Below are 27,873 nucleotides of genomic sequence, written 5' to 3'. Positions count from 1 at the left end.
GTCAGGACTTCTCCTGCTAAGAAGTTCTTGCTTCCTCAACACTTTATTTCTGTGCTGTAGAAAATGCCATTCTATTCCATGCAGTTGGTCATAGGATTTATAGGTCTTAGAGTTTGCAGTCTGAGACTTGGGGACACATCTAGTCTAATCCCTTCATTTTGTGGTTAAAGAAACTGAAAGCCCACATTGATGAAGAGATGAAGGTTATATAAGTAGGAAACCCATAGCTAGGATCGCCTGACTCCAGATTTATATAGTGATTATCTTCCATTGATCTCAATCCCATATTTTGCAGATTAGGAAACCAAGAACTAGAGGAAGGTCCAAGGTCACTCAATAAATAGCAGACACATGATCTGAATTCAGGTTATCTGACTCTAGATATGGTATTCTCATCTCTCAAGCATCTCTACCTCTCTGTATTTAAGTGCTTGGGACAGGGACCTAAAGTAATGATATTGGAGGCAGGAGCTTCAGTTTAAAGCTACCATATCTTCCTAAAGAACAATCCTGTGTGAGAGTGTTGGGTGAGGAAGTAGAGGTTTGGGCCCCAAGGTCTGAAATCGCTTCAAGATTTCATTAGGTATTGTTCATTGTGGTATTTGTTAATTCAACAAAGTTCTACATTTCATTTTTCAAAAATGTCTCTTCTTTGTAACAATAATAAAAAGGAAAATTTGAGTGAAGAATAACCATAATAAAGGCTTTTTAACAAAGAGAAATATTTTGATTAATAATTAATCTTCTCATGAGCTTCTAAATACTTTGGGTTAAGATGGGGGAATAAGGATTAGTGACATTTTTGAGTTCTTTTGGGTTACTTCTGAGTAGATGTTCCCTTTATTTTCTTAAAATTTTTGTTGTTTTTCTAGGAACTTTTAAGTTTGAACCTGAATAATGCAGCTTTCCATGGTGGATAGGGCACTGGACTTGAGTTCTTATTCTACCTTTGAGACTTACTAGGTCTGTATTGACTCAGAGTTCTAGGGGTATCCATAAGGGTTTAGAGGTGTTTTTCTCTACTGCCATCAGTCCAGGCCCAATTATGGATGTATTCCTCATTTTTAGCTGCCAATGATTAGCATTCCAATTACAGCAGGATATTTATTTCAAAGATATGCAAGGACAGAAGTATAAAATTTTCCTATTGATTCATGAGGGGATCTTAGGAAATAGTCTCCCCTACATCAGGGCTTCTTAAACTGTTTACACTCATGACCCCTTTTTGCCTGAGAAATTTTTACATGACCCTGGATACATAAGCATATAAAATAGATATACAAGTCAAACATTTACTAATAATAAGTCATAATTTCACAACCTTCACATTCAGTTACATGACCCCATACAGTATTGCAACATACTGTTTAAGAAACTGGATCCTACAACGCTGAGTCTCTCTCTTTTCTTTCCTCCCTCTATCTCTGTCTCTCTTTCTCTTTTTTCTTTCTCTGTCTCTCTGTTTCTCTCTCTCTCTCTCTCTTAATTTGACTTCACACAGTTCTATTATAGCATTGATGGCATGAATTCCGACCCAAATGTGCTATTGCTGTTGAAGGAACACTTCTTTTAGTTACTACTGGGTTGGAGCAAGAAGGTCACTCCTAGTTCCTTGGAACTCAAAGGCAAGTTGAAAAATTCAGGTCTTATCTCTTCAGTGGTTCATTCTCATGATTCATAAAAGCCCTCAGTCTCTCATCTACGCCTTCAATCTCTTTCACCAGAAAGTAGGAAGAAGTCTACTCAAAGAGAATGACAAGGTACCTTTTGGAAGCAACCTTAATTCTGGCTGCCCAGCCATAGCTAATGAAAAGGGTCCTAGTTAGTTAGGAAACAGTTAGTTAGGTAATCATTCTAGTTACAGAATGTCTTCAGAGGTTCCAAAGTCCATGTAGACATGTGCATTATGAAAATGTTCATAAGTCTTTGGCCCATTGACAGTCTCCAGTTAGATTAGCACAAGTTCTCAGTGTCATTCTAGCTCATGGTGAGAGGGGGCCAACTCCATGTGACATAATAGATGATATGATATTACACAATATAAAATTATATAAGTTTAGCTAAATAGGCATAAACAGAAATTCTTGTGTCATACACATGTAGGTTGACATATGTGTGTATACACATATACATATATATGTAACGTTCTACAGAGTTCAACATTTTATTTTTTATGTTTTATCTTTATAACAATGTGAAAAGGAAAACTTTCCTGAATTATTAAGAAGCATTAGAAAGGTTTTTTATGAAGGAAAAATTTTGTGATCAATTGTTGGTCTCTAGGTCTTTCATGTGTTATGGGGAAAGATGGGGGAGTAATGTTTTATGCTGTTCTCATTCTCCTTTTGATTACATAAATTCTATTTTCCCATTTCTAAGTAGATATGCTATTTATTTTCTCAAAATGTTTATGTTGTTCTACCAGAAACTTTTTAGTTTGAACTTTATTATGCAATCTACCTTGGAATTTTGTATATATGTATGTATTTTTGTCTACACACATATATGTGTATGTATTACTCTCAGAGCTTAGAGCTACTGCTCAGCACCACATATTTCCCATACATATGTCAACCTAACTTTGTATCTCACTTTCACCAGGATTTTGTAACTGCTATCCCAGCTATTCTTTTTCCAAATTCTTATTTATATTATTCAGTTGACAGATATTGGGGACTATACCAGAAGGGAATTCTACTTATAGAAATTACAATTTCCCAGAGTTACCCTTAGAAATCTAAGGGGAGCAATAGTCAGTTAACTTCTGGGGACCTAATTTGTCAGTGCAATGTGAATTGTAAAGATTTAGCCCAGAACTGAACTACATATATACATACACACGTGTGTGTATATATATATATACATATATACAAACTATATATACACATACATACAAAATAACTTCTCTGAAAATAACATTTCTTATGTCCTCTCATCCTAGATCAGATAAGCCAACAGATCTCAGTCTGTTGTGTGGTTCACAATGACGCCAAATGAAAGACAATATTGCAGCAAGTTGATTGTAGTAAATTGATTTGTAATATGGTCTAAGATCAACAAATATGTATTGTATACATACATGTATACATAAATGCATGTGTATATGTATATTTATTTATTTGGCCTGCAATGCCATGGCAAACATCAAGAAACTTATTTTATGCAGAGGAACATTAAATGTCCCTCTGGATTTTAGAGAAAGTTGGGAATAGAATCAAAGCTCGCTTTTATGTTCTAAAGGGTGAACTATATGCCCCTTTCAACCCTGAGATTCTGTGATTCTCTCTAGTGCTTGGTTATCCTTTCTTGTGTAGAATACATGAGGGAAATGTTAAAATTTAGGGAGAGATCATTGAAAAGTAAATGTGCATGATTAATTACCGGCAAATTATGCATCTTTTGCATGATTCCAATACATAAAATCTCTAGGATTTTGGGGGGTCAGGTTACAATTCAGCTATATTTTGTAAAGAACTCTTAAAAAGATGCTTGAATTTCAAGAAGGTTTAGTTACTCTCTCTGGTCACAGAGAAGACATGACACTAGTGTGTCAGATAGAATTTGAATTCAAAACTTTGTAATCATGTAAGGAATAAAACATTTTGCTGTGTTTTTAACTATATATTTTGCTGTGTGTGTCAGTCACGTTGCAAATGGGAAGGAAAACAGTTGGGCATCTACAGCATTGCATGGGTATCCATAAAATGCTGAAGTATTTCAATTGAGTCCATCCTCTAAGGAAAAATCATAGGAATACATGCATAAGAATCTCATGGGATGAGGAGGCATTTTCAACCTGCTTCAGAGGAAAGGGACCCACATCAGTGAGAGAATGGATCCAGGGAAACCTTAAATTTTAATATTTTATAGCAATGCCATTCAAGTAAATCAGCTATAATTGTATAACTGTATATCATAGCAATTATTCAGATTCTTGCTCATTGGTTAGAAATAGTTATTATTCACAACCTGGGGCTCCAAACACTCTGTGGGCTATGATTCAAGTTCTAAAATGTTTTCACCATAGCAATTCATGTCCAACTTGTTCAAGTTTATGAAGAAAATGTTTTTGGTCAACAAAATGTAACAAACTAGTGTGTATAGTTTTGAGAAGGGAAGCAATGCCCTAGGAATGCAATGCCAAGTTGGCAACCAGCCAGTGCAACAACTGATGAAAACAGTGAATGAATCAGTAACAATCTTATTCCAAACACATGGTTGAGTCTGGTAGATAATTATGTAGAAAATCACCACTATATCATATTTCAAATGCTTATTATAATCATCATTTGCTTTGTGTTCTGCACATAGAATGCCCTTAGTCATTGTGTGGAAGAAAGATTTTCAAAACACACCCCAAAATTACTATTTCAACAAACCTTCATCATTACCATTTCCTTTCTCAACTCGGATACGGAATCCCCAACATTCTTTTAAGCACAACTCAAACATCATATCCTCCATGAAGCCCTTCCTTATCCTTTCAGTTATTAGCAATTTGTATCTTCTGAAATTATGTAATGTTACTCTATATAATCTTTGTATATACTTACTGGTGAATATCACATTGTATCCCTTAACAAAATATAAACTCTTGAGGGCTAGCTCCTTACATATTGCAGATATTTAAGAAATGTAGCATAGCACAATTCTGAAGTACATTCTTATCGGATGCAGGAAATTACCACTGTGTAAAGAATATATGGTTTATTCAATCATTTACTACAATAGCATGATTCTAATTTCCCAACATGATAATATGAAATGAAACAATTATTAATATTGGGTCCCACCACATACTTGAGAGTGAGAGAGACCTTTTCCAGAATCCTTAGATTTGACTTTGAATCAATTAACAAAGGAAATAGCTGTGTTTTTATTTTCTAAAATTGGTTGCGCTAAAAGAAGAGGAAGAAGAATTTAGCAGATAGAGATCTAACACTAAATGAAAGGATACTTTGCCTTTGACAAATATTACTGCATGATCCAGGATGAGTAACTGAGCTTAGTGCTCCAGACACAGCTTCTTAATTTTTTTTCCATTTACTATCCCTTTTTGGTGAAGAAATTTTTATGAGATCTGTGTATATAGGTATACAAAATAGGTATACAAATCAAATATTTACTAATAATAAATGATAATTTCATGATCCCCACATTCAGTTGTTATATCATATGGAATCGAGACCCACAGTTTAAGAAACTTTGCTCTAGGCAACTGTCTAAACCTCTATGTTACAGAAAAGGTGCCAGCCTACATTGTAAAGGGAGTTTCCTGGTCTGGAAGTTTCCTACTCACAAGAAATCAGAGATCTTTTGAAGGGAATAAGTATTTATACAGCATCAACTCCATGTCAAAGAACTGTGCTTTATACTTTAACATATTTAACATATATTGGTCAACTTGCCTCCTGGGGGAAGAGGTGGGGGGAAGGAAGGGAAAAGTTGAAACAAAAGGTTTTGCAATTGTCAATGCTGGAAAAAAAAAAAAAAAGAATTACTAATCCACAAATCCTTGATGCCATTTAAATTTGGTCATGGTTGCACCAATCATTAATGTTTGGAAGTTGCTATGTGAAGAGGGATTAATTAGAATGCTCCTTTAATTGTGTGGTTCTTGTTCAGTCATTTTTCAGTCCTGTTCGACTCTTTGTGACCCCACGGGGGGGGGGGGGGTTCTTGGAAAAGATAGTGAAATAGTTTGCCATTTTCTTCTCTAGCTCATTTTATAGATGAGGAAAGTGAAGTAAACTGAGCAACTTGTCCAAGGTCTCGTGCCCCAAACCAGATTTGAACTTGAGAAAATGAGTCTTACTAACTCCAGAACTGGCACTCTATCCACTGGGTGATCTAACTGCCCCATTAATAAAATAGTATAATATAAATTTCCCTCAAGCCACTTTTTAAGGAGCACTCCTGGTCCAGCCAGCTCTTCATTCCTCTCCAGGTTATCCATGGACTTTTTCTCCCATGACTTAGCTCTTTATCTTGGAGCCCAACCTCAAGAAAGTGGGGGTGGGGGAAAGGTGCTGTGCTAACCATATATGTTTTGTGTGCCCAGTCTTTTATATGTGACTCTAAGGGAGGCATGAATAAATATCATTAGCATCTTTCCCACCCATCATTCTTCAAAGGAGACTGATTCCTTCCAGGAAGAGAAGGAGAAGTTGGAAACTAATGGTTCACTCTGCCTGCTCTTCTAAGAGAAAGGATACCAGGGTAAAATTATATCTATAACAGTACAAGCTCTTTGAAGGCAGGGACTACCTTTTGCTTCTATTCTTATCTTCAGCACTCAATAAGTGCTTAATATTTAGTGATTGATCTATTAATCCCTCTAAACATTATTAGTATAGAGGAAATAAATTTGTAGGTTCAGGCTGAATTCCTAATCTCTATCCCCTGATGGAGAAGGAGTACCCTAAGCTATATATCTGTTTGACTCTTTTCCCATCAAATGCCAATTCTACAATGAACATGTATATTAAATAGCAAATAAATTAATTTGTTCATGTAGATAGCAAAATCGAAACTAATGAACATTGAGATAGGAGAACATATACCAGAGAACACAGACGAAGGAGAGCCTTCATTGGATACAAAATAATGCAGCTCAAGCAAGAGACAGTATTTTGGATCTTATCTAAGGGAACTTTCCCTGAAGTCTCTAATATGGCAAACTAGGGGATAGTGACATGATTGAGGTCCCATTTCCATTACATGTCAATTCCTTCCCACAATCTTTTTCTACCTTCAGGATCTGAAAAGAATCTGGGATTGTTATGTTTTTTTTTCTCTCAAAACCAGAAAACCAGGACACTTGTTACTTCTACCTGGTTACTGAATCCTGTTGATTCTACCTTCACAACGAAATCTTCTGTTCTTCTGCTCTTTATTCCAAAAAACTGCCATCTTGGTAAAGAACTTTGTCACCCACCTACCTGAACCCTGGTTTCCTAGCAAGTATTCCTGATTTACTTCTTCTACTCAATTCATCCTCAACACTATTGCCAAATTCATCTTTATACGTAGATATTCATCACTCATTGGTTCCAAGATCTTCTAGGGCTTCCTAAAACCTGTCAAAGAAACTCCCAAGCTTCTTTTGCTTAACATTCAAGTCTTTCCACAATTTGCTAACACCTTGCCTGTCTAGCTTTATTTCAAATTACTTTCCTATATGTAACTTTGTATTCTAGTCAAACTGGACAATTCTCTGTCCTGAAACATACTCTCTGCTCTCCACGGCTTTGTTCAGGCACTTTCCTATAGCCCAGAAGGTTCTTTACCCTCCTTGTACTGACTGTTGAATTCCTACCCTCACTTGTAAAGACCAACTTAAATTACTACCTCTTCCATGAAGCCTGGGATCTAACATCATCCCCTCTTATAGCATGGAGTTTCATATCTCTCAAATTCCCTTCTTCACTCTCTACTCAGCTTGCAACCTGTTGCAGAGACCAGACTTAAACAGTTTAACTTTTTTCTCCCCTAAGCTTCTGCCCTGGGGCTCTGCTGTCCTAGCCAACTATCCTATTTGCCAGACTATTTCAGAGCAGCTCCAGCTATACCCCTCACCCCACTTCTCATCAACCACCATGATTTTGGGCTCTTCCTCTTAACCTCCTTCACCTCCCTACTCTCCAGTTCTGGAACCATGATCAAACCTATACTACTTTACTTTGGAAGATGTGTCGACAGAATCCTTGTTGGCCTTACTCACCACTAATTTTCTAGATCAAAATGTCTTTTCTCCCCCACCTTTCCCTCAGAAATTATCTATCTCCCCTTTAGAGTGTTAGGAATAACCCTAGTTATTTTCATGTTGTTTCCCCCTTTAGAATGTAAATTCCTTGAGATCAGGGATTGTTTTATTTTTGTATATGGGGGCTTAGCACAGTAAGTGGTACATAATCAGCTCTTTAATTCATTCATTCATCTGAATTAATATTGGGTATCATTGCTATCTAGGTTTATCTCTTTCCATTCCTCGACTGTAAGTTTCATGCAGGCAGGCAATGTGTCTTACATAAACTTTGCACAGTGCCCAGAATAATACTCTAAATACTCTGGGTATTTAAGTACCAATTGACTGCATTTTATACCTTCTCATTGCTATTGCTTTTAATATGGGGTTTAATAGATGTTATCTTCATACTATATTACTGTAGAAATACTGGCCACAATAATAGATATTTTCAGAGTTAGACAGGAACTTCAATTATTCTGTCAATAAGCATTAATAAAGTGCTTATGTGGCAGGCAATATGCTAAGCACTGGGGATACAAACAAAGGTAAAAACATTGTTCCTGCCCTCAAGGAGCTTCCATTATAATGGGGGATACAACATATAAGTAACTAGGTACACACAAGAGGAAGAGACAAAAAAAAAAAAAAAAAACAGAGAGACAGACAGAGGCAAAAAGAGAAAAACAGACACAAAGATAGAGACAGACAGAGACAGAGGCAGAGAGGCAAAGAAGAACAGAGAGAAGATGAGAAGTAGTCTGAAAGGGAAGGCATCTAGAGCTGAGAGAACCAGAAAGAAAGAAATTACCTTCTGTAATCAGTGGGATTTCAGCTGAGTCTTGAAGAAAGCCAGGCAAACTATCGGACAGAGATGAGGAAGGTGAGCTTTGCAAGACATGAGAGATGGTCCAAATGTCTCCAAAGATAGTAGAGACAGAGCTGTGTACAAACAACAAGGTAAGATATTACAGCTGGAGAAGGATTGAAGAGAAGAGTCAAGTGTGAGAAAACAGAAAGGTTGAAAGAGGGCAGGTTATGGAGAACTTGAAATACCAAGCAGGACTTTATATTTGATCTGCAGGGAATAGGGATTTCCTCAAAAAATATTGAGGGGTGACATGGTCATCACATCAACAGCTGCTTCAGCAAAAGGTGGATCGAGTAGAGAGAGACTTGAGTTAAGAAAGTATCTGCAATAGTCCTATAGTGGCTAAAACCTTTGCTGGTTTTAGAGATGAGTAACTTAAGAATGAACTAAGCAAAATAAATTAATCAGGAGAATGTGGTAGATCAAAGGTAAGTGATTTACCTGGAATCAGGTAGGATATAGTAGAGGTGAGATTTGAACCTACATTCCCTGACTCCAAAACATTTGCCCTTCTTACTGAATTATTCTGCCTCTTGAGAGCTGTGTCATTCTCTGTGATCTTCACCCCAAGCCTGAGAGTTCAACACTACAGGTAGTAAACAATCCCCCCAAAATATCTGTAGATGGGATAAATTAATGTTTTGTCCATGATATCACAGCCTATGAGCCTAAAAAAGGAGATTCAAACCTTTGCCTTGTGTGCTCTGCTTTTCTTGATAAGAAATCACTTCCATTAAGGGCAGAAAAAGACTTTCACTTCAAGAAATCCATTGATGATTTTATGACCAATTTCTTATCCATTTGGCTGCCCACTGAATCACTTTCTGGATATCTGCCTAAGCAGAGCATTAAATATAAAATAGTCCAAATAAAGGAGTCAATTAAAATGGCTTTATTTTTGTCTTTTTAAAATTTTATTTGGAGGCAATTAAGTAGTACAGTTGATATAGCAATGGGTATGTAGTCAGAAAGCCATGAGTTCAAATTTGGCTTCAGACATTAGTTATATGACTTTGGGTAAGGCACTTAACCTGTCTGCCTCAGTTTCCTCATCTGTAAAATGGGGATAATAATAGCCTCTACCTCCAAGAGTTGTTGTAAGGATCAAATGAGATGATGTTAGTACAGTGCCTGTCATAAAGTAAGTACATAATAAATGCTTGTTTCCTTCCTTTCTTTATAGATTAAAAAAAAAAAAAAAAAAAAAAGGCATTAGGCTGTCCTTAAAAGCCAGCAGGTATAAGTCCATGAAAACATGATCCTTGGTATTAACCTTCCATTTCTTTTGAGGTTATCTTTCAGCCTTCAAGTCATTTTTTATTTGCTCAGACCATCCAATGAATGTCAACGAAAGTCTGTCTATAGTTCAATCAAATCTCTGAATCATGTTGTTGTTGTTTTTTAAGGAAAAGCTGGAGTTGTAATCTTGTTCCCTTTCTGATAAACGATTCCCAGGGTCAAAGAGAAATTCTCCAAAAATAATGTTCGGTTTTTGTTTGTGAATCAGCTATTAATTAATGAGGTTGGGACAAGCAGTGTTGAGCACTATTTAAACTTCTAAAATAGTTCATATAATGAAAACATAAGTACGTTTTTTAAAAATCCCAAACCTCAGTCAAGACTGAAATTCCAATCATTTCATAGTTCTAAATTCTCCAGTGCAGTTGTGGCCAGGAAATCTGTGGCAAAGGCCAACATTCCTCCCCTCTATCTCCTCTGCTGTGGTCATAGAAAGCAAGGAGGAATAATTACTGTGAGCTTGGACCCAATTACCATGCCCTTGGGTATAATCAAATGACTCCAGAGCCAAGTTGCTGGCTGAATTCACTAAGTGTCTTCTTCTGCATGCATACAGAGCTGATCTTATTTCAAGATGAGTTAACAGGCATTTATTAAGCACCTACTTGCAGATACCATGCAAAGACTTAATCTTATTTGAGAATTAGGTCACAAATGGCTGAATGAAATGAATGGCTATATGAAAGGAACATTAGCACACTTTCAGTCCAGTAAGTATTCCTCTGGACTAGATGTCAATTCCCCTTAAATTGAACAAGACAGCATTGGACAGATTGATAAATGTGAGTTTTTGTGCTTGAGGCAAACACCAGGAGCAGTGTCCAGACCAAGAGGTAGCAAGTCACCCTCAGTTGGGATATTGTCCCATGGCAGAGTGAGCCAATGGGAGAAGGGAGCAAGTACTAATTTTTCTTGCTAACTAGAAGCTAAGATCTGCTGCTACTATGCTGCTGAAGGAAAACAAAAACAAATTTAGGTGCTCTGATCTCTGATCACCCTACCTTAGTTACAGCTTTCCTTCTCTAACATGCAAGTGACTGTCCATCAAAGGATCGTGATAAGCTCCTATCCACAAGGTTGTGTTTCTTTAACAAGGGATATACATACTCAGTGACATGTAAATTTTCCTTTCTTGGATCCTTATTGCCCCATAAACTTGGCTTTCACTCAATTTATTACTTTTGACATTAAGGAGGGATTTTGAATTGATCCCTCATGGCTGACAAAATTCACATCCCTTAGCCTGCAAGAGTTCTTTCTGGGGAAGGTCAAAGATAGAGGGGACAGGGACTATATATTTGAGATTCAGTTCTGCTCCCTTCAGGGAATTCTTTAGTACCCAAGAGTAAAGTAACCTCCATTAGACAGAGATGTGAGAAGAAGCAGGATCTGTCCAGCAAGGAGTCACAGTTTGGAACAAGAGCCCAGATGTTTCCCTTTACTGTTAACGTGAATCATATGGATTGTTAAGGTCTCTTGACTCCATAGCAATTCAAGTACTTCCTCCTTTCAAAGAAATAAGGCAACATACACTCTGGAAGACTTTATGGGGTTCCTGAGGAAAGGGCAAAAACCTACCAGAGAGGGATTGTTTTAATTATTTGTGGGCAAGTCCTTAAAAAAAAGATTAGCTTATGTTGTCATAACATCATGATGCTTATATAGTCTTATAGGGTTAGCAATGCACTTTACAGATGTCATCTCACTTGATCCTACAATCCTGTGAAATAGATGTTATTTCAATATCTCCATTTTACAGATGAGGAAATTAAGAAGCTGACTAGAATTACATGGCTTCTAAGTGTCTAAAGCAGAATTTGAATTCAAAGTCTTCCTGATCTCATGCACCCTAGCTGCTCATTTAATATTGTGTTAATCTGTAGGACTAAATGGGAGCTAAGGGTACTTAAGGAGATAAGTCACATCCTATTGCTCTTGGGGACACCTTGGGCAGACAGGAGCTGATGAATATGACTGCCGAGAAGCCCTCAAGACTGAACCTGACCCATATGAGCCCCAAGCTGCTTTTCCAACAGTGATACAAGCCAAAGGTTCCAATGTGATGGAATCAGAATGATGACTTTAATACACAAGAGCACCAAACTACTGAAAATCAAGGGGGCTAGATTTGCCTTGAATTTGCAATTGTTTAATTAAGCATCTTTAGATAAACAACAAGATAATTGTGTTGTATATTTGAAAGGAATAGCAAATTTAAGATAACAGGTTTGCAGTTTCATTTGTAATCATCTTTTTTATTGTTCTATATTATGGGAATGTTTATTTTATTCCATAAATTAAAAATTTTAAATGAAGTTCTAAGGGAATTGATAGTGTGATGTTGTAATAATCATAAAACCTGCCACTTATTGCTCAGCCCTCATATACACAATATTTCATTTGCTGCTCTTCACAACCCTGTGAGGAAGGCATTAGAATAACGATAATCCTCATTCTATAGATAAAGGGTACCCAGAGAGAGGAATTTTTTGCCCAAGGTCGCATATCAGAAGCAAAGTTAAAGCCTATAACTCTTACTCCCAGTCCAGCATGCAGTCTCTACAAAACCAATGGAAATTTTCAGTTCCTATTCTTAATGAAGTGAAATTAGCATGTTATCATGGCCTTTCCAGTACTCAGGGCTCTCAGTTCCCCATCCTATATAGTTCCTATGACTTTTAACCCTTCTTTTGCCATTGTCCTGAGGGTTAGACATCCCCATTATCTTCTGGGCAAGCCAATTATTTGCTATCTGAATTCTTGGTGTTTCATTTATATTTTATTTTGAAATCATTCAACCCATTTTCTTTGCTATTTTTGCTTCACAAAACATTTAGATATGGAAAAAATTTCTGTGTTTTTCCCTCCCTTTCTGACAAAAAGAAAAATATTCTGACTCCAGCCCTCCCGTATTTTGTAGTTGTTGTTCAGTCATTTTAGTCATGTCTGAATCTGACCCCCATTTGGGGTTTTCTTGTCAAGGCTACAGCAGTGGTTTGCCATTTCCTTCTCCAGCCCATTTTATATATAAGGAAACCAAGGCAAACGGGCTTAAGTGACTTGCCCAGAGTCCCACAGCTTCTAGGAGCCATAGGTAAAAGTTGGGTGACAAGAAGATGAACAGCTCTTAAAAAAAGCTTGTTATGTTTTAGACTAAAAAAATGCTTAGATTTCACCTGTAAATATTCCTCAAATCCCACTGAAGCTGAAAACACTAAATGAAGACTCATGTTAATGCTGCTGAGCACTTTCAGTAATGTTTAATTCAATAATGCTCCTATTGTCCCTAGAATAATCATATGCACTTAATTTATAAACCTGATTTGTAAGTGAGTCAAGCTACTACCAAAGGTGGGAAAAGGAGAACAAAGATTGGCTTTGGATTCAGAGGATCTGAATCCATCTTGGTTCTGATGGGGGTTGAGGTCCCTTTAAGATTCCTTTCTAATTGCCCAACCCATGGCTGACCTTGATTCACAAATCCTGGTCAAAGTCACTCTTTGAATATCCTGGCCCAGCCCCACTATCAGCTCAGCTTCCCCCAGCCCTCACCTGATCTGAGCTAACTGAAAAGCCCTCTGAGAACTTAGGGGTACCGCCCATCATCTTCTAGGTATAAAAGAATGGAGCCGGAGCGCTCTCTTTGCAGGAGCCCTCCCAGCCAACACATGGTATCTTTCCAGCCATGTATGTAAGGGTTCCTGCCCGCCCAGCAGCCACCTCTGGCCCTGGTGTCTTTCTAACTGAACTTTACTTCCAAATTTCTACAATAAACTTTTTATTTATCAATCTAGGTTTTGGGGCCTGTAAATTCATTTACAGGGAACACTGAGCCTCGTGGGATCTTTGAACCGAGAAATGAGGTTCCCCCGAAATGGGGTTCACCCTTTCCTTTCCCTCATTAGTTCTTCCACTCAACTCCAGTGTTATTTTGGACGAGCCACTTCCTAATTCTGGGCTTCATTCACCTCATCTGTAACATCAAGGAGTTGGAATAGATAGTTCCATGCCTTTTCTGTGGTTGTCTGGGGTGGCTTCCCTGAACTTTGCTTCCTTCAAGGCTCAACTCAAATGCCACTTTCTATAGGGAGTCTTTCCTCACCCCTAAGGCAGGAGTTCTTAGCCTTTTTTCTGTTTATCACTGACCTCTTTGCCAGTCTGGAGAAATCTATGAACCCCTTCTCAGAATATTTTTAAATGCATACAATAAAAATCATTAAGTCTATAAAGGAAAGCTAACATATTGATAGGTACTTACCAAAAGTGTAAACAAATTGTTAATATATTTTAATATTAAGTTATTTGTTAATATTAAAATATTAAATGAAAATCCACAGACACCAGCTTAAGGACTCCTGTCCTAAATCCTTAATGTACTTGTTCTTCAAGTTATTTTATACTATATAATATGCATAAATGGCATACACCTTCTGTAGAACATAAGGTCCTTGGGGAATTTTTTAAAAATTTGTCTCTGTGTTCCCAACAACTTGCAGGATGGCTTGCATCTAATATATGCACTTAATAAATGCTTATAGAATGAATGAGTAAATCTCTAAGGTCTCTTCCAGCTCTAAATCTATGATCATATATTCTTTTGCTAGATTTGGCCATCATTGTCAATATCACACTTAATGATAGTAAAAACAACAGCTGCTCAAGGAACTCCACCTTGATTTATTCGGGTTATATAAGCTATTTTATTAAAATTCTTATTTGCCTATTGCCATCTAATGGGAAATCTCCAAGTCTCTAAATCAATCTAATTTGCATAGTTGCCATGATCACAATTCAGTTGACATGACCATTATGCAAATCTATTCTGAATAGTGTTGATTGGACAAGCTTGGAACAGCTAGATCTTATTTTACTCATGTTACTTAGTTCTGCTTTTAAAAAAAGTATTGTTCTCTTATATAAAGAAAGCAAAAATTGTCCTATCCATTTTAGCAACATGCTCAGGAAGTGAATAATTTAGGGAAAATCAATGCATAAAAAATTGAAAGGATTTGCCCAAGATCTTGTAATAAATTAATGGTGGTACAATCAATGGAATATTTCCTGAACCTCAAGATCACTCTTTAGTCTCTAACAACCCATTTCTGGAAAAGATTTGGCATCATAAACTGTAATATCTAAGGCTAGCCAGAGCCCTCCAAGTCTAGGAATGGAAGGATCCAATTCCAACCTTGTGTAACTCATTTCTCTATAAGCATCACAAAATAGATCCCCAAATGAACTTACCCTGGTTATTAACAACCCAAGGAAACCTAAAGAGTTTGTTCAGAAGGTAATAAAAATTCTAGCGTTTATAAAACAATAATAACACACTATTTTGTAAATGCAATATGATCCCTTCGTTTCTCAGAAGCTCGAATATTTTTGTTTGCTTATTTTGGTCTGGAAGCTTGATTGCATCAGTGTGGGGAGCTCCCCTTGTGGAAATTCATTAAGCAATTGTTTAGGAATCTGAGAGGCAAATTGATTTGTTCATAGTCACACAGTCAGACACAGGACTTGACCTGGGATCTTCCTGATTCAAAGACTAGTTGGTCCTCTCTCTACTATGTCATATTGAGTCTGGAACCATTGTCATTCTTCAATTATGTCAGCTTCTTTATGATTCCATTTGTGGTTTTCACAAAAAATGCTGCAGTGGTTTGCCATTTCCTTCTCCAGCCCATTTTATAGATGAGGAAATTGAGGCAAAACAAGGTTAGGTGACTTGTCCAGGGTCACACAGCTACCAACTGTCTGAAGTGTATTTAAACACATGAAGATGAATCGTCCTGATTCCAAACTCAGGGATCTTGTCTACTATACTACCTAGCTGCTCCAAACCTTTATTTACTGAGCTATAAAAATAAGTGAGGAAATACCACCACACTTAACATAAGTGTTGTGAAGAAAGTATTCTTTGTGTTTTTTCTTCCCATTTAAAAACTTGCATTGATATTTTGATTTTGTACCATCATCATTTCCAACCTATTTCCCCATCCTCAGAAAACCATGCCATAGTACAAAGAATAAAAAAAAGAAAAAAGAAGAACACGAGAGGGGAGGGTGGCAGTTCAGCAAAACTAACCAAAATATCACCTGAACCTGACAATTTATGCAGTGTTTGATGCCCATAGTTCTCCATCTCTGCAAAGAGGGGAGAGAGGTACATTTTCTCTTCTCTTCTTTGTGCTTGGGCTTTGTCATCATAATTACAGAACATTAAGCTCTGTTTGTTGTTCTCACACGGCTACAGAAATTTTGTATGTTATTTAAGGAAAACACTTTGTAAACCTTAGAGCACAATGTAAATGAGTTGTTATTATCACCATAATTGAATGAGGGGGCTCCAACTTGCAGAATGTAGTCTTCTGCTAAGTTCTTCTACAATGACATCACTTGTATGGCAGCAAACAGGAGCACTTGGCTGTATTTGGAGGAATGATTATTGTTGGGAACAAAAGCCAGTATCTTCTAAGTCTCCAATTTATTGCTACCATTTCCTAACTGCATTTATAAATGCTTGAAAAACAAAATTAAGCCATGCCCCAGCAGGCTGGAAGCTATACCTGAATTTGTTATTCCACCTATTCTCCCAGAGTCTGTAGGGACTATGGAGAGAAAGATTCCCCTCCTGCTGTTCTACAGTACATATGGATTCCACATTGAGGAGCCAAGAGAACTAGACAGCCATCTGACTTTATTCTCTGCCACCGGACTTATGGAACCTATCTCCCTTTTATGTACTCATGTTTGCAATCATGGAGTCACACATTCCACACATTCCCTCCTATGGCTAATCAACTGTCAGGTTTTGCTGAATCTACTTCCCCAGCAGATCTTATTTCTGTCCCCTTATCTCCACTCCCATGGCCACCTTCTTCATTCTAGTCCTCATTATCTTTCATCTGGACCATTGTAATAGTTTCTTAATTAGTCTCTCTGAGCCCAGTCTTTTCCCTCTCCAATTAAAACATCTTCCCAACAAAACATCTTTCAAAGTACTCTTCCTAAGGTACATGTCTGACCATGTTACTCTACTGCTAAAAATTCTCCAGTGACTCTTACTTCCAGGATAAAACAAAAACTTGTGTTCTTGACATTTAAAGCACTCTTGCTCTATCCTTCCTTCCCAGATTTCATTACCTCTGACCTCTGTGTCTCAACGGGCTGCTTCTAAACTCAGCAGTTCATTTTTCATCTTTGCCCAGGCTTTCTCACAAGGCCTGGTAAGCACTCTCTCCTCACCTCCCCCTCTCAGGTGCCTCACCTTCCTTCAAGCTTCAGCTCAGGAGCCCACCTCTTAGAAGAAATCTTTTCTAATCCACCAGATCTCTAGTACTCTGAGTCATCTCCAATTATTTTGTGTTTCCTTATCTGTGTACATATTGTAATCCTCCAGTGGAATGTGAGTTCCTTAAGGGAAGGACTGTTTGTTGTTACTGATTTGGTTTGGTTTGGTATTCACAGCACCAAGGACAGTGGTTTGCATATATTAGGGGCTTAATAAATGCCTGTTGAATTGAACTGAAGGTTACAAATAAATTAGAGCTATCCAGAAAATTAAAGCTTCCCAGCTAAGTCCACTGTGGTAGCCAAGTGAGTCAGTGTCAATGAGGACCCCTGTGACTCAGTCCTGCCAAAGCTGTAACAGTAACCAAGAGCATGTTCTGAACTCTCCTTGTCATTCTCAGAATAGAGCAGCTGTTTTTATAGCGAAATCAGTGATGTCCTCTTGGAAAACACAAACTTCATTGGCTAAAATCAAACACTTGCTTCAGAGCTTTTTTTTTTTCTCTTATAAAAAGCAATTTGTGTAGTTATTTGTACTACATGGCTCATGTATTCTAAAACTACTGTATTTTTGAAAGATGATTCCTATTTGGCAATCACCCCAATGTACTTAACTAATGTCAGCCTAAGTGGGTTTGACCTTATCTGAACTGTGAAAACCACAACTGTATTCTTTTAGAATGACAGAGAAATGGAGTGTAAAGAATGTTGGATTCAGAGTCAGGAAATCCAGGTTCACATCTTGGCTCTCTCAAAAAACTCCCACGATTCCCTTGGACAAATTACCTGCTCTCAGACCATTAGAATGCTCCCCTATAAAGAGATTGTCAACTCCATATCCACATCCTTAATTCTCAGCACATGTTGAACACTGAAATTTCCTTCCTTCCTTTCTTTTTCCTTTCTTCCTTCCTTCTTCCCTCCTTTCTTCCTGTTTTCTTCTTTTCTTCCTTTTTTCCATCCATCCTTCCTTCCCTTTTCTTTCTTCCTTCCCATCCATCCTTTTTTTCCTTCCTTCCTTTTCTTTTTTCTTCCATTTAGCCTATGATCCAATTAATTTGTGTAGAATCATAAGCAGAGTTGCAATGACTTTTTAATAGCAAATGGAAATATTTTTAAAACATTTGAACTAAACAAAGACTGAAACATATAGTGAGGGGAAGGCACCATGTCACTTCACCCATTGGCTGTGAAAAGATAAACCATCTTCACAAAGCTTCACCCCCACACCTCAAAGCCAGGTCTCCAAAGCAGTGTCTTTTCCAGCAGAATCTCTCATGTTCAGATGTTGATGCAACATCGAACTCTACTTTCTCTAGAGAACATCAGTGATATAATGGATAGAGCACTTCTTGGAGTCAGAAAAAGTCTGGATTAGAATCCTGCTTCTGACATTTGCTAGCTCTATGATTGCGGGCAAACTACTTAAATATCTTTAAGCCTCAGATTTTTCATCTGACAAATGAGGATAGTAATACTTTTTTGAGTTGTTATGGGGATCAAATATTTGTAACACATTTTGCAAACTTTTGCTAAAATTTTTGCAAAAACTTTTTCCTAGAATTATTCCAAAGTTTTTCTTTAATTAGCCACGCTAAAGTTTCATAGCACATTTAATTTCTCTCATCTATTTCTTGCCAATTACTTCTTAACATTTAATACATTTAACAACAATTTGAGGCAACTGCAAAAATTCATTATATTTTTTCAGAATTATATTTCTGATACATGCTTATTTCCAAGTCATTTTCTGGGACACTGATCAGGAAACTATTGCCATTTCTTCATAATTTATATTGTAGACTTTCTTGTAAGGCTAGAGAACTGATCACAGAAGAACATTTACCTAGATCTAGTAATACTTCCACAACGAATGAGGCACATGTTTATTTATAGAAGGAAACTTGCCCAGAGAGTCTTCTCAGTGACTGTCTCTTTGCAGTCTAGATAGCCTCTATAGAAGTGAAGAGCACAGTTCTAGAATCTGCCTTCCCATCCTATGAACAGTCATGAGTTCAGTGTCAATTTAGCCCATTTTAGTGGATAACATTATACTGCATGAAGAAAACACTCAGTAAGCTGTTACACAACTGCTAGAATGAAATTCTGCAAGAACAAAAAAATCCAAAAAAACAGACAGTGGCTATCAAAGGAAATGGGGAAATGACTAAAAATTCTAGTGTTTGGTCTGATGTTAAAGATGAGGTATTTTTACATTGCCTCACTCTTTGTTTTTCCAAAATCTAACCATGACTCAACATTAAACTCAATATGCTTCCCTGGCACAGGCAACCAATGTCTATTTTTTTTAAATTGGGTTGTTTCTCTTTCCTTTTTTTGATAGCTTGCCTTTTCCGGAGATTTCAGTAGTCGGATACTACATTTTAAATTCTTCTTTTAGATGCCGGGGGAAGGAAGTATCCTTTGAAGTTGATACAAGGGAAGCATAACACAGTAGACAAAATGTACAATTTAGCATCAGGAAGACCTGAGCTCCTTGAGAGAAGAGGGCATTTTGTTTTTCATTTTCTTTGAATTCTCATAGCTAAGCATGAATACATGTTTGTTGACATGCATATTCTTTGATAACATATTATTGAAAAAAATAAATGTTTGTTGATTGGTTTGGGGGTTCAAATTCTGCCTCAGACACTCACAATAAATTCCTTAACCTCTGTCAGTTTGTTGGGTTTTTTTTTGTTTGTTTGTTTGTTTGTTTTTGTTTAATATGGGGATAATAATAGTACTTAACTAATGGGATCGATCCTTGATTGAATTTAGTACTATAAAGGGCTTGGGAGGCGATCCAGTTCAATCTCCCCATGTTACAGATGAATAAAATGAGGCCCAGAGTTATAATGTGACTTCCCTGTGATCATGGGTTCTACATTTAGAACTGGAACAGTTCTCAGAGATCAATTAATCCATCCTTTATTTTATAGATGAGGAAACAGAGACCAGGAGGTAAGATGACTTGCCCACAGTAACACAGATAGTAAATTTGATTTGAACACAAACCATCATCATCATCATCAACAACAACAAGTGGATTAAATGAGATCCTTTGTATTAAATGTATTATATAAATAAATGTCAGTTATTAGTCTTTCCTACTTATATCTTTTTGTAGCAAAGTCAACACTGAATTTGAAAGGTTGTGATACAGGAGGAAAAAAGAGTAAAGCTGTTGCAGTTTTCAAATAATCTAATGTTCTCATTTCCTAATTATGTATTAGAAAGCTGAGGCATGTGAGATGGTCTTTGAGCAAATTTCTACTTTAAAAGTTTATCCTATAATTCTCAAAGCACTATCATATGCTCTTTATGATGCACTTTAGTCCCTAAGATGAGAGAATACTAATATTTCTATTAATTATCTTCCAGAGGGTTGAGGTCAATTTAGCATTTCACTCTTCCAGATATCTGCTCCCTAGCACACATCCTGACATTGGAAAGATAAACAAAGCAGTTCTTCCTTGCTTTCAGCAGCCCAGCATCACCAGAATAATGTATTGAAAGTGCTTACTGTGATTTTCCAAGTACATTTGCTATTTGGAGGGTAGACTCCAGGGAACCCTTCACTGCCAATAAGTCCAGATTCTCCAGATAGAGTGCCACCGCATGTGAAAACAGGTCTGGGAAGATTAAAACAAAACAAAACAAAACAAAAAAATTGTACTACAGTTTCACTTGGAAATACTATCTACCAACATTATGTTCAATAACTAACCCCAGTCTTGATAATGCTTGTGCAAATTAATAAACACAAGGAAATGTATAGAATGCACATGTATATTTTCAAAGACTGATTCCTGGGCATTCAGTTCAATCAAGTCAGTTCTGATCATGGTAAAGCAAAGATAGAAAAAGTCATTGAAAAGCACAACCTCCCAAACAAATGGTAAAAATCAATTAGAATGGACAATTAATTTCCACAGACATATTTGAACAATTCCAGCTTCCACAATTTATACTGAAGGAAAGGAGGCTGAATTTGAGTAAATTGAGTTAGTAAATTGAGTAGTTCTATTGAGTAAAGGAGTTTGAGGAAAACAAGCAATTGATTAAAGACAGTTGCTTAGACCCCAGCAGATGCATTTTCCCCTTCTCTCCTTTTTTCTTTTTCTTTCTTTCTTTCTTTCTTTCTTTCTTTCTTTCTTTCTTTCTTTCTTTCTTTCTTTCTTTCTTTCTTTCTTTCTTTCTTCCTTTCTTTCTTTCTTTCTTTCTTTCTTTCTTTCTTTCTTTCTTTCTTTCTTTCTTTCTTTCTTTCTTTCTTTCTTTCTTTCTTTCTTTCTTTCTTTCTTTCTTTCTTTCTTTTTTAGAGGTTTTTCTACTAGCAGGGTTTCCAAAGAGGAAAGAAGGATAGTGGTGGAGGTGGAGGTAAAATTTGACAAAACTTGGATTCTCAACCCTAGCTAAGTAGAGCAGATGCGATTTGATATCATGGAATAAATGAATTCACGTCCCAGCATCATGCTCAGGATTGTGTTGTTTTCCTGGGTTTTAAACCACTCACTGGGCAAAGAAGGAAATTAGAAAGTGAAAAAGAGAAAGAGAAAGACAGAGACAGAGACAAAGAGAGAGAGACAGAGAGACAGAGAGATACAGAGAGAGAGAGAGACAGAGAGAGACAGAGAGAGACAGAGAGAGATACAGACAGAGAGAGAGACACACACAGAGAGAGACACACAGAGACAGAGACAGAGAGACAGACAGAGAGAGACGGGGGAGGAGAGGTGGACTCTTGGAGCTAGGAATTTTATTTTTTTTTTTTTTCCCGGAAAAGGGGAAAGAGGGAGAGCTTCGCGGGAGTAGTGAAGGGATTTAGTTTAATGGCCCTAGTCAAGATAACATCACCAGTTGCTTCTGACAGCAGAAATGGGGCTGAGAGAGGACGTTACCTAAGGGTATCCAGGGTGGTATTAGCCCAGGGTGAGGAGTGAGAGTGGCTACTGGGAGAGGAGAGCTTGCACTCCGGGAAGCTGGAGGGGGATGGGGAGAGGAGAGCGGCAGAAAGCAGAGAAGCGCCGACTTATGGGCGTCTGAAACCCCGGGACTGAGGCCCAAGGGAATTGGCCCGAGTGCCGGGGCTTAGGGACGCAGGCAGGGAAAGGAAGCCCAGGGAAGCCTGCGCGCAGCTGCGCGAGGCTCGGGAGCAAGCGCTGGTGGAGCAGAGGGAGGAGGTGGGGAGGGATGCCGCGGCTGAGAGGTGAGCTGTCCGGTACTGGAGTGGCCCTGCGCGCGGGGCTCCAGGGCACCGACTAAGAGGGGCTCCCTCCGGGAGCTGGGAGTTTCAGGAGAGTGGGAAAGGCGGCCGCCCGGGCTCCCAGGCTGGGGGCCAGCGGCCGTGCGCCTCCCCGGAGCCCCATCCTCCCCCGGCTCCTCACGCGCTCTCCGCCCCGGGCTCGTTACCTCTCCTGTGGTGACTGCCCCGAGACCTGAGCCACCGCGGCCAGCAGCAGCCAGAGCCAGGAGCGGATGCAGGAGGCGTCTCTCATGGCTGATGGAGACGCACGGCGGACACACACACACTCACACGCGCGCACGCACACGCTTTCTCCCTCACACCCGGGAGGCCACTAAGTGTACATGGAACAGACGGGCTTTCGGGCCGGCGGGGAGGGCTTTTAAAGGGAGGCTTGCTGTGCAGTCTGACTCTACACTGAATTTCCCTCGAGGAGTTTCTCTGGCAGCAAGAAGCCACTGATGAATATACCATTTGTTCTCTGGGCAGCAGCAGCGACAGCAGGAGGAGGAGGAGGCTGCTTTTCCAACCAGATCCTCCTTCTCCTCCTCCTCCTCCTCTTCCCTCCTCTTCCCCCCCCTCCTCCTCCTCCTCTTCCTCTTCCCTCCTCCTCTTCCTCCTCCTTCTCTTTCTCCTCTTCCCTCTCCTTCTCCTCCTTCTCCTTCCTCCTCCTCTTCCTCCCTCCTCCTTTCCCATCTCCGAGACTCAAAACTCTTCTCAAACTCCTGAATTTCAAACTTCCGAATAGGGCGTGCTAAAGAAAATCCCGCTGAACGAGACCAGAGGATGGATTTGGCAGCACGCTACATAACAGCGTGTTTATATGTGGGAATTTAATAAGGTGGAGTTTTTAATTGGGGAAAAAGGTGGGGAGGTGGATTTTTATGCCATTTTATTGAAGGAAGGTATGTGGACCTTCTGGCTTTGCCCACTGAGGGCTCAATTTTCCATCAATATCTCCTCATATTCATCTACTAAAAGAAAAAAAAACAAAAAACAACACACCCCAAAAGCTCCAGTTTTACTTGAATCCTGCCCAGTTTGTTGCTTTAAGTCAACGTTTCATTTCAATAGTTTCATTTTTCCAAAAAAAGAGTGTGAGGTGACTAAGGAGGCGACAGATGATTTCTGGTTGGGGATTTGTAATTGCATTTTCAGGCCTCTAGTTTCTCAGTGGATTAATCTCTGGAGAAGCAGGCCCTTGGAGCAAATAAAACAAAGTCGGGATGTTCAAACTTTGGTTGCTGTAGGCTCAAATGAGATAATGGATGCAAAGCATTTTTTCAAAACTTAAATCGCTTTCTATATACCAGTTATTATTAGTGCCATTATTAGTGATTAGTTTATAGTCACCAGGTTTCTAGTCTGGTGATGACTTCATTCCCTGAACATTTTTTCTCCACTCCAGCTGAGATCAAGCAGTATTTACAACATAATACTGGAGGGTGCTGGTAAATGTTTGACAACCAGACTTGTGGGGGAGGAAAGTTTAATCTGCATTATAAACACTTTCTTAAATCTAGGCAATCTACAAAACAGTCAATTAAGCTTTGATTTAGGAAAGCTTGCAGATTTCTGAGATTTGAATTCAAGGTCACACAGAGAATTTAACCAACGTCTCTCCCCAAGCCTTTATAACTGGCTCTAGCAAACCCTTGTTTAGGATGGTCCTGAAGAGCACATACCATTTCTAAAATAATATTCCTTTGCCTGAGGGGGGTGTGTTATGTGTATCACAGTTTTACTTGGAAATTGAGCCTCCTTCAGTTAAAAGGGTCTTTCACTAAATGAAAAGATGATAAAAAGGTATACAGAGATTCTTGGCTTTGCCCCAGTGCTTCTGTGAAGATCTGCCAGAGACTAGTTTTCACAACTTTTTTTTTTAATGGATTCGTATTCAAATGGATTATTGAAAAGCTACTTACCAGTGTTTATGATGAATGATATTCTGAGGTGGTGCAATAAACAATTATCTTTTTTCCCCAATATCTGGAGCAGTAGCATTCTTTATATTACTCATGTCACAATGTTATTTCTTAAGTGTTATAAGTCATACTTGATCAAAAATTGATCTCCAATACTGAAGTCTTAAGGTTATAAATAAAACTCCTGGCAGGGAAGGAAACAGATAACTGGTTCTAAGACTAAAATTTTGATTTATAATGGCATAGACACGCCTTATGGGGCTTATAATAAGTCCCAGATTTTCCCAAAGTGCCTTAGTTTGTATTACCTTTAAAAAAAATAAAAAAGGAAGAAACAAGTAAATAACAAAAGCAAGACTAATTATTCAGTCCTCTGAAAGCACCACACCCTGCATGACATTTAAAAAAATGCATTACAAACTTTGGCAAAACATATTGTATTCTGAAACTTACACCCTTAACCAATTCGAAAATTTTTTTCAAATGAGGAAAATTTTTGGTTGTTTATCTTGTACACTTTTCAAGAGAGATTATATAATTTTAGATAACAACAGCAAAACAGAGCTCAAAGTCATAAACTGAGAACATAATCCATTTAGTTTTCCAGTAAAAATGCTAATTTGTATCAGTCAGAATGAATAATTCAGGACAAGTTTGGATTCAAGATAAATTTTGTTTTCAAGTATTGAAAAGTATATAGTTAGAATAATTAACACATAACAGTTAACATTTTCCACATATACAAACTTACAAGTTTATGTTCTCAGTCATGATGTTTTCTCAAATGTACCTAGTCATTTAATGTTTTCAACACTGCTTATTTTGTTACTATTAAGGTACATAAAAAACCCCTAAATGTACTACATGTTTTTAAGAGCAATTCACTAAAACCCATATTATTAGCTATTAATACTCATATTTTACTTGGAATCTCAACTCTAACCAAAATTATAAACCCTAAGTATCTTGAAAAATCGGTATTTAAAATGATTCCATTCAAACTGGAATGTGAAGAAACCAAATAATATACAAAATATATTTCAAAATGAAATAAATTAAATATGGAAAAGAATCCTTGTGGAAGCTCTGAGGGAAACCATTTAACTGTACTCTTACATCCCTAGCTCCCCTGCCCATTAAAGATCTCACCTGGTTAACCTGAACCTGTATTCATCCTACCATATGCCTACCTTTCTCCTAATCAGGAACTACTGAACAGAATTGGAGTACAGAATGAAATTCTGATAAATAGGTCTATTATATACTTAAGCTAACTAATCTCAATTGGGTCTACACTACTGCAAGGAAATCCTTTTATTCCTCCCTAATTAATTCAATTTCCCACTCAACTCAGCATCCCTCCAAAACTTTTCTTTTGTTCTCTAATCTCCCACCCCATTTCTTCCCTTTCCCCTTTTTATTGAGGATTTCACTTATGTTTCAGTGCAAAAATCAATTCCATTTACCAAGAGGTTCCTTTTCCCCTCTCTCATTTCATCCCTCTCTGAAACAATCTACTATCTCTACCTTTACCCCAATTTGATAGTGAGGTGGCCCTTCTACAAGACAAGGCCAAATCTTTCTCTACTTGTCTCCTCTTATCTTCTCTTGCAGATTGCCCCCACCATCCTCTAATCTTCAATCTTTTCCTATCTCTTTCCCTGATGCTTACAAACATCTTCCTGAGTTCAACTCTGGCCCGAGACTCTTCAAGGTTGGCCATTCATTGATAATGAATTATTAGCTTGTAAAGGCTACAAAACAAGACTAAAGTGGAGAGAGAGTTGGAATGTGACTTTTTGTTTGCAGATTTTTCAAGTCAATGCAGCCTCTAAGGCTGAGATGCAACAAATTTTAAGTTGATTCTCTACTGTTTGTGCTAATTTTGGCTTAATAGTTAATACCGAGAAAACACTGGTTCTCCACCAGTCAGCACCATATCATCCATATGTAGAACCATCACTTATAGCAAATGGAGACATTGTGAGTGATGTGGAATAGTTTATTTGCCTTGGCAGTATACTTTCCAGAGATGTGCGCATAAAGTACCATAGTCAGAGCTAGCTCAGCATTTAGGAGACTCTAAAGGAAAGTATGGGAGAGAAGAGCTATTAGGCAGCCTATCAAATTGAAGATCTATATAGCTGTTCTTTTGTCCTTATTGTTGTACATCTATGAAACCTGGACAGTATACCAGCATCATTCCAGGAAACTGAATCCCTTCCATTTGAATTGTCTAGGAAGATTCTGAAGATCACTTGGCAAGACATTCTTGGCAAATCAAGAAAGAACACTGAGATCCTTTCTTGAGCTGAATTTCCAAGCATCCACTGCAGAGAGTGCTACTTTAATGGGCTGGCCACATTGTTCAAATGTCAAAATATATTTGCTTAAAAGACTATTTTTATAGAGAACTCACACAAGACAAGTGCTCAGATGGAAGTCAAAAAAAGCAATACAATGACACTCTTAAAGTCTCTCTGAAGAACTGTGAGACATAGGAGGTATTGGCAGAGGACCATCCAGTATGATGTGCCTGTATTAAAGGTTTCTTGTCCTATGAGCAAAGCAGAATTGAATTAGCTCAATATAAAAATGAGATATTCACATTCAGAGTTATCTCCACTCCAAAAGTTCATAGGGATTATTTGTGCCTAATCTGTGGTAGAGCCTTCCAAGCTTGTATTGGTCTGATCAACCATGATCGGATATATTTACCTTGAACCCAGCATAATGATGTCATTTTGGTTCTCTTCAAGAACAAATAACAACAGCTGTATGACCCTTGGCTAGTCACTTAACCCTATTTGACTCAATTTCTTTATCTATAAAATGAGCTGAAAAAGAATATGTCCCTGTGTAAAGAAGAGCACTAGTGCTTGTGGTAGCATACAGGTAGCCCAGAGGAGCAATAGCACTTGTAACTACAAGGCATCAGGAGCCCTTATGATTTCTCTTTCATGTTTACCCTTTTATTTAGCTTCCAATTAATGTTTAATCTATGTTTCAAAAGCTCTTTATCAAATACAACTTTTATTGCATTATAGATCCAAAAAGAATGCATTTAATATTTCTGCTTTTCTATATTTCTTAGTGAGGTGTCTATGTTCTAATATATAGTCAGTTTTTGTGTAAGTGTCATATACAGCTTAGGAAAAAATACATTCCTTCCTATTCCCATTCAGTTTTCTCCAGAGAAATAGAATTAGCTTTGAAAACAGTATCTCAAAAAAATCTAAGGCCTGAGCCACTGCCTTCCCTGCCACTCCCCCCTAATCCCACCAAGGTAGTACAGCCCAACTTTGCCATAAAGTTCAAAGTCAAGAAGTAGACTGGAATAAGGAGCAAAAAACAATAATAAAAAAGAATCCGACCAAAAAAAGCTTCAAAAAAATTACATATTGGATACAAGTCCAACTAGAATTCCTAAAAGAGCTAAAGAAAAAGCAAAAAAAAAAAAAATTAATTGAAAGCAAAAATTTTTAAATAAAATACT

General features: G+C 37.8%; 1 protein-coding gene across 1 annotated transcript in view; it reads right to left on the bottom strand.

The window, feature by feature from the left end:
• PCOLCE2 (procollagen C-endopeptidase enhancer 2) overlaps window positions 1–23,004 on the bottom strand; it is an 82,850-nt gene extending 59,846 nt beyond the window's left edge. Inside the window, exons 1-2 of the mRNA XM_074298433.1 lie at window positions 22,620–23,004; window positions 20,734–20,842 (exon numbers count right to left, since the gene is read on the bottom strand). Coding sequence (XP_074154534.1) covers window positions 20,734–20,842; window positions 22,620–22,705 — 195 coding nt within the window. The 5' untranslated portion in view covers window positions 22,706–23,004. The remainder of the gene's footprint in view (window positions 1–20,733; window positions 20,843–22,619) is intronic.
• Window positions 23,005–27,873: the final 4,869 nt, after the last annotated feature.

Source organism: Sminthopsis crassicaudata, chromosome 3, assembly GCF_048593235.1.
Source record: "Sminthopsis crassicaudata isolate SCR6 chromosome 3, ASM4859323v1, whole genome shotgun sequence".
Lineage (NCBI taxonomy): Eukaryota > Metazoa > Chordata > Mammalia > Dasyuromorphia > Dasyuridae > Sminthopsis > Sminthopsis crassicaudata.
This window is presented reverse-complemented; position numbering and strand designations above follow the sequence as displayed.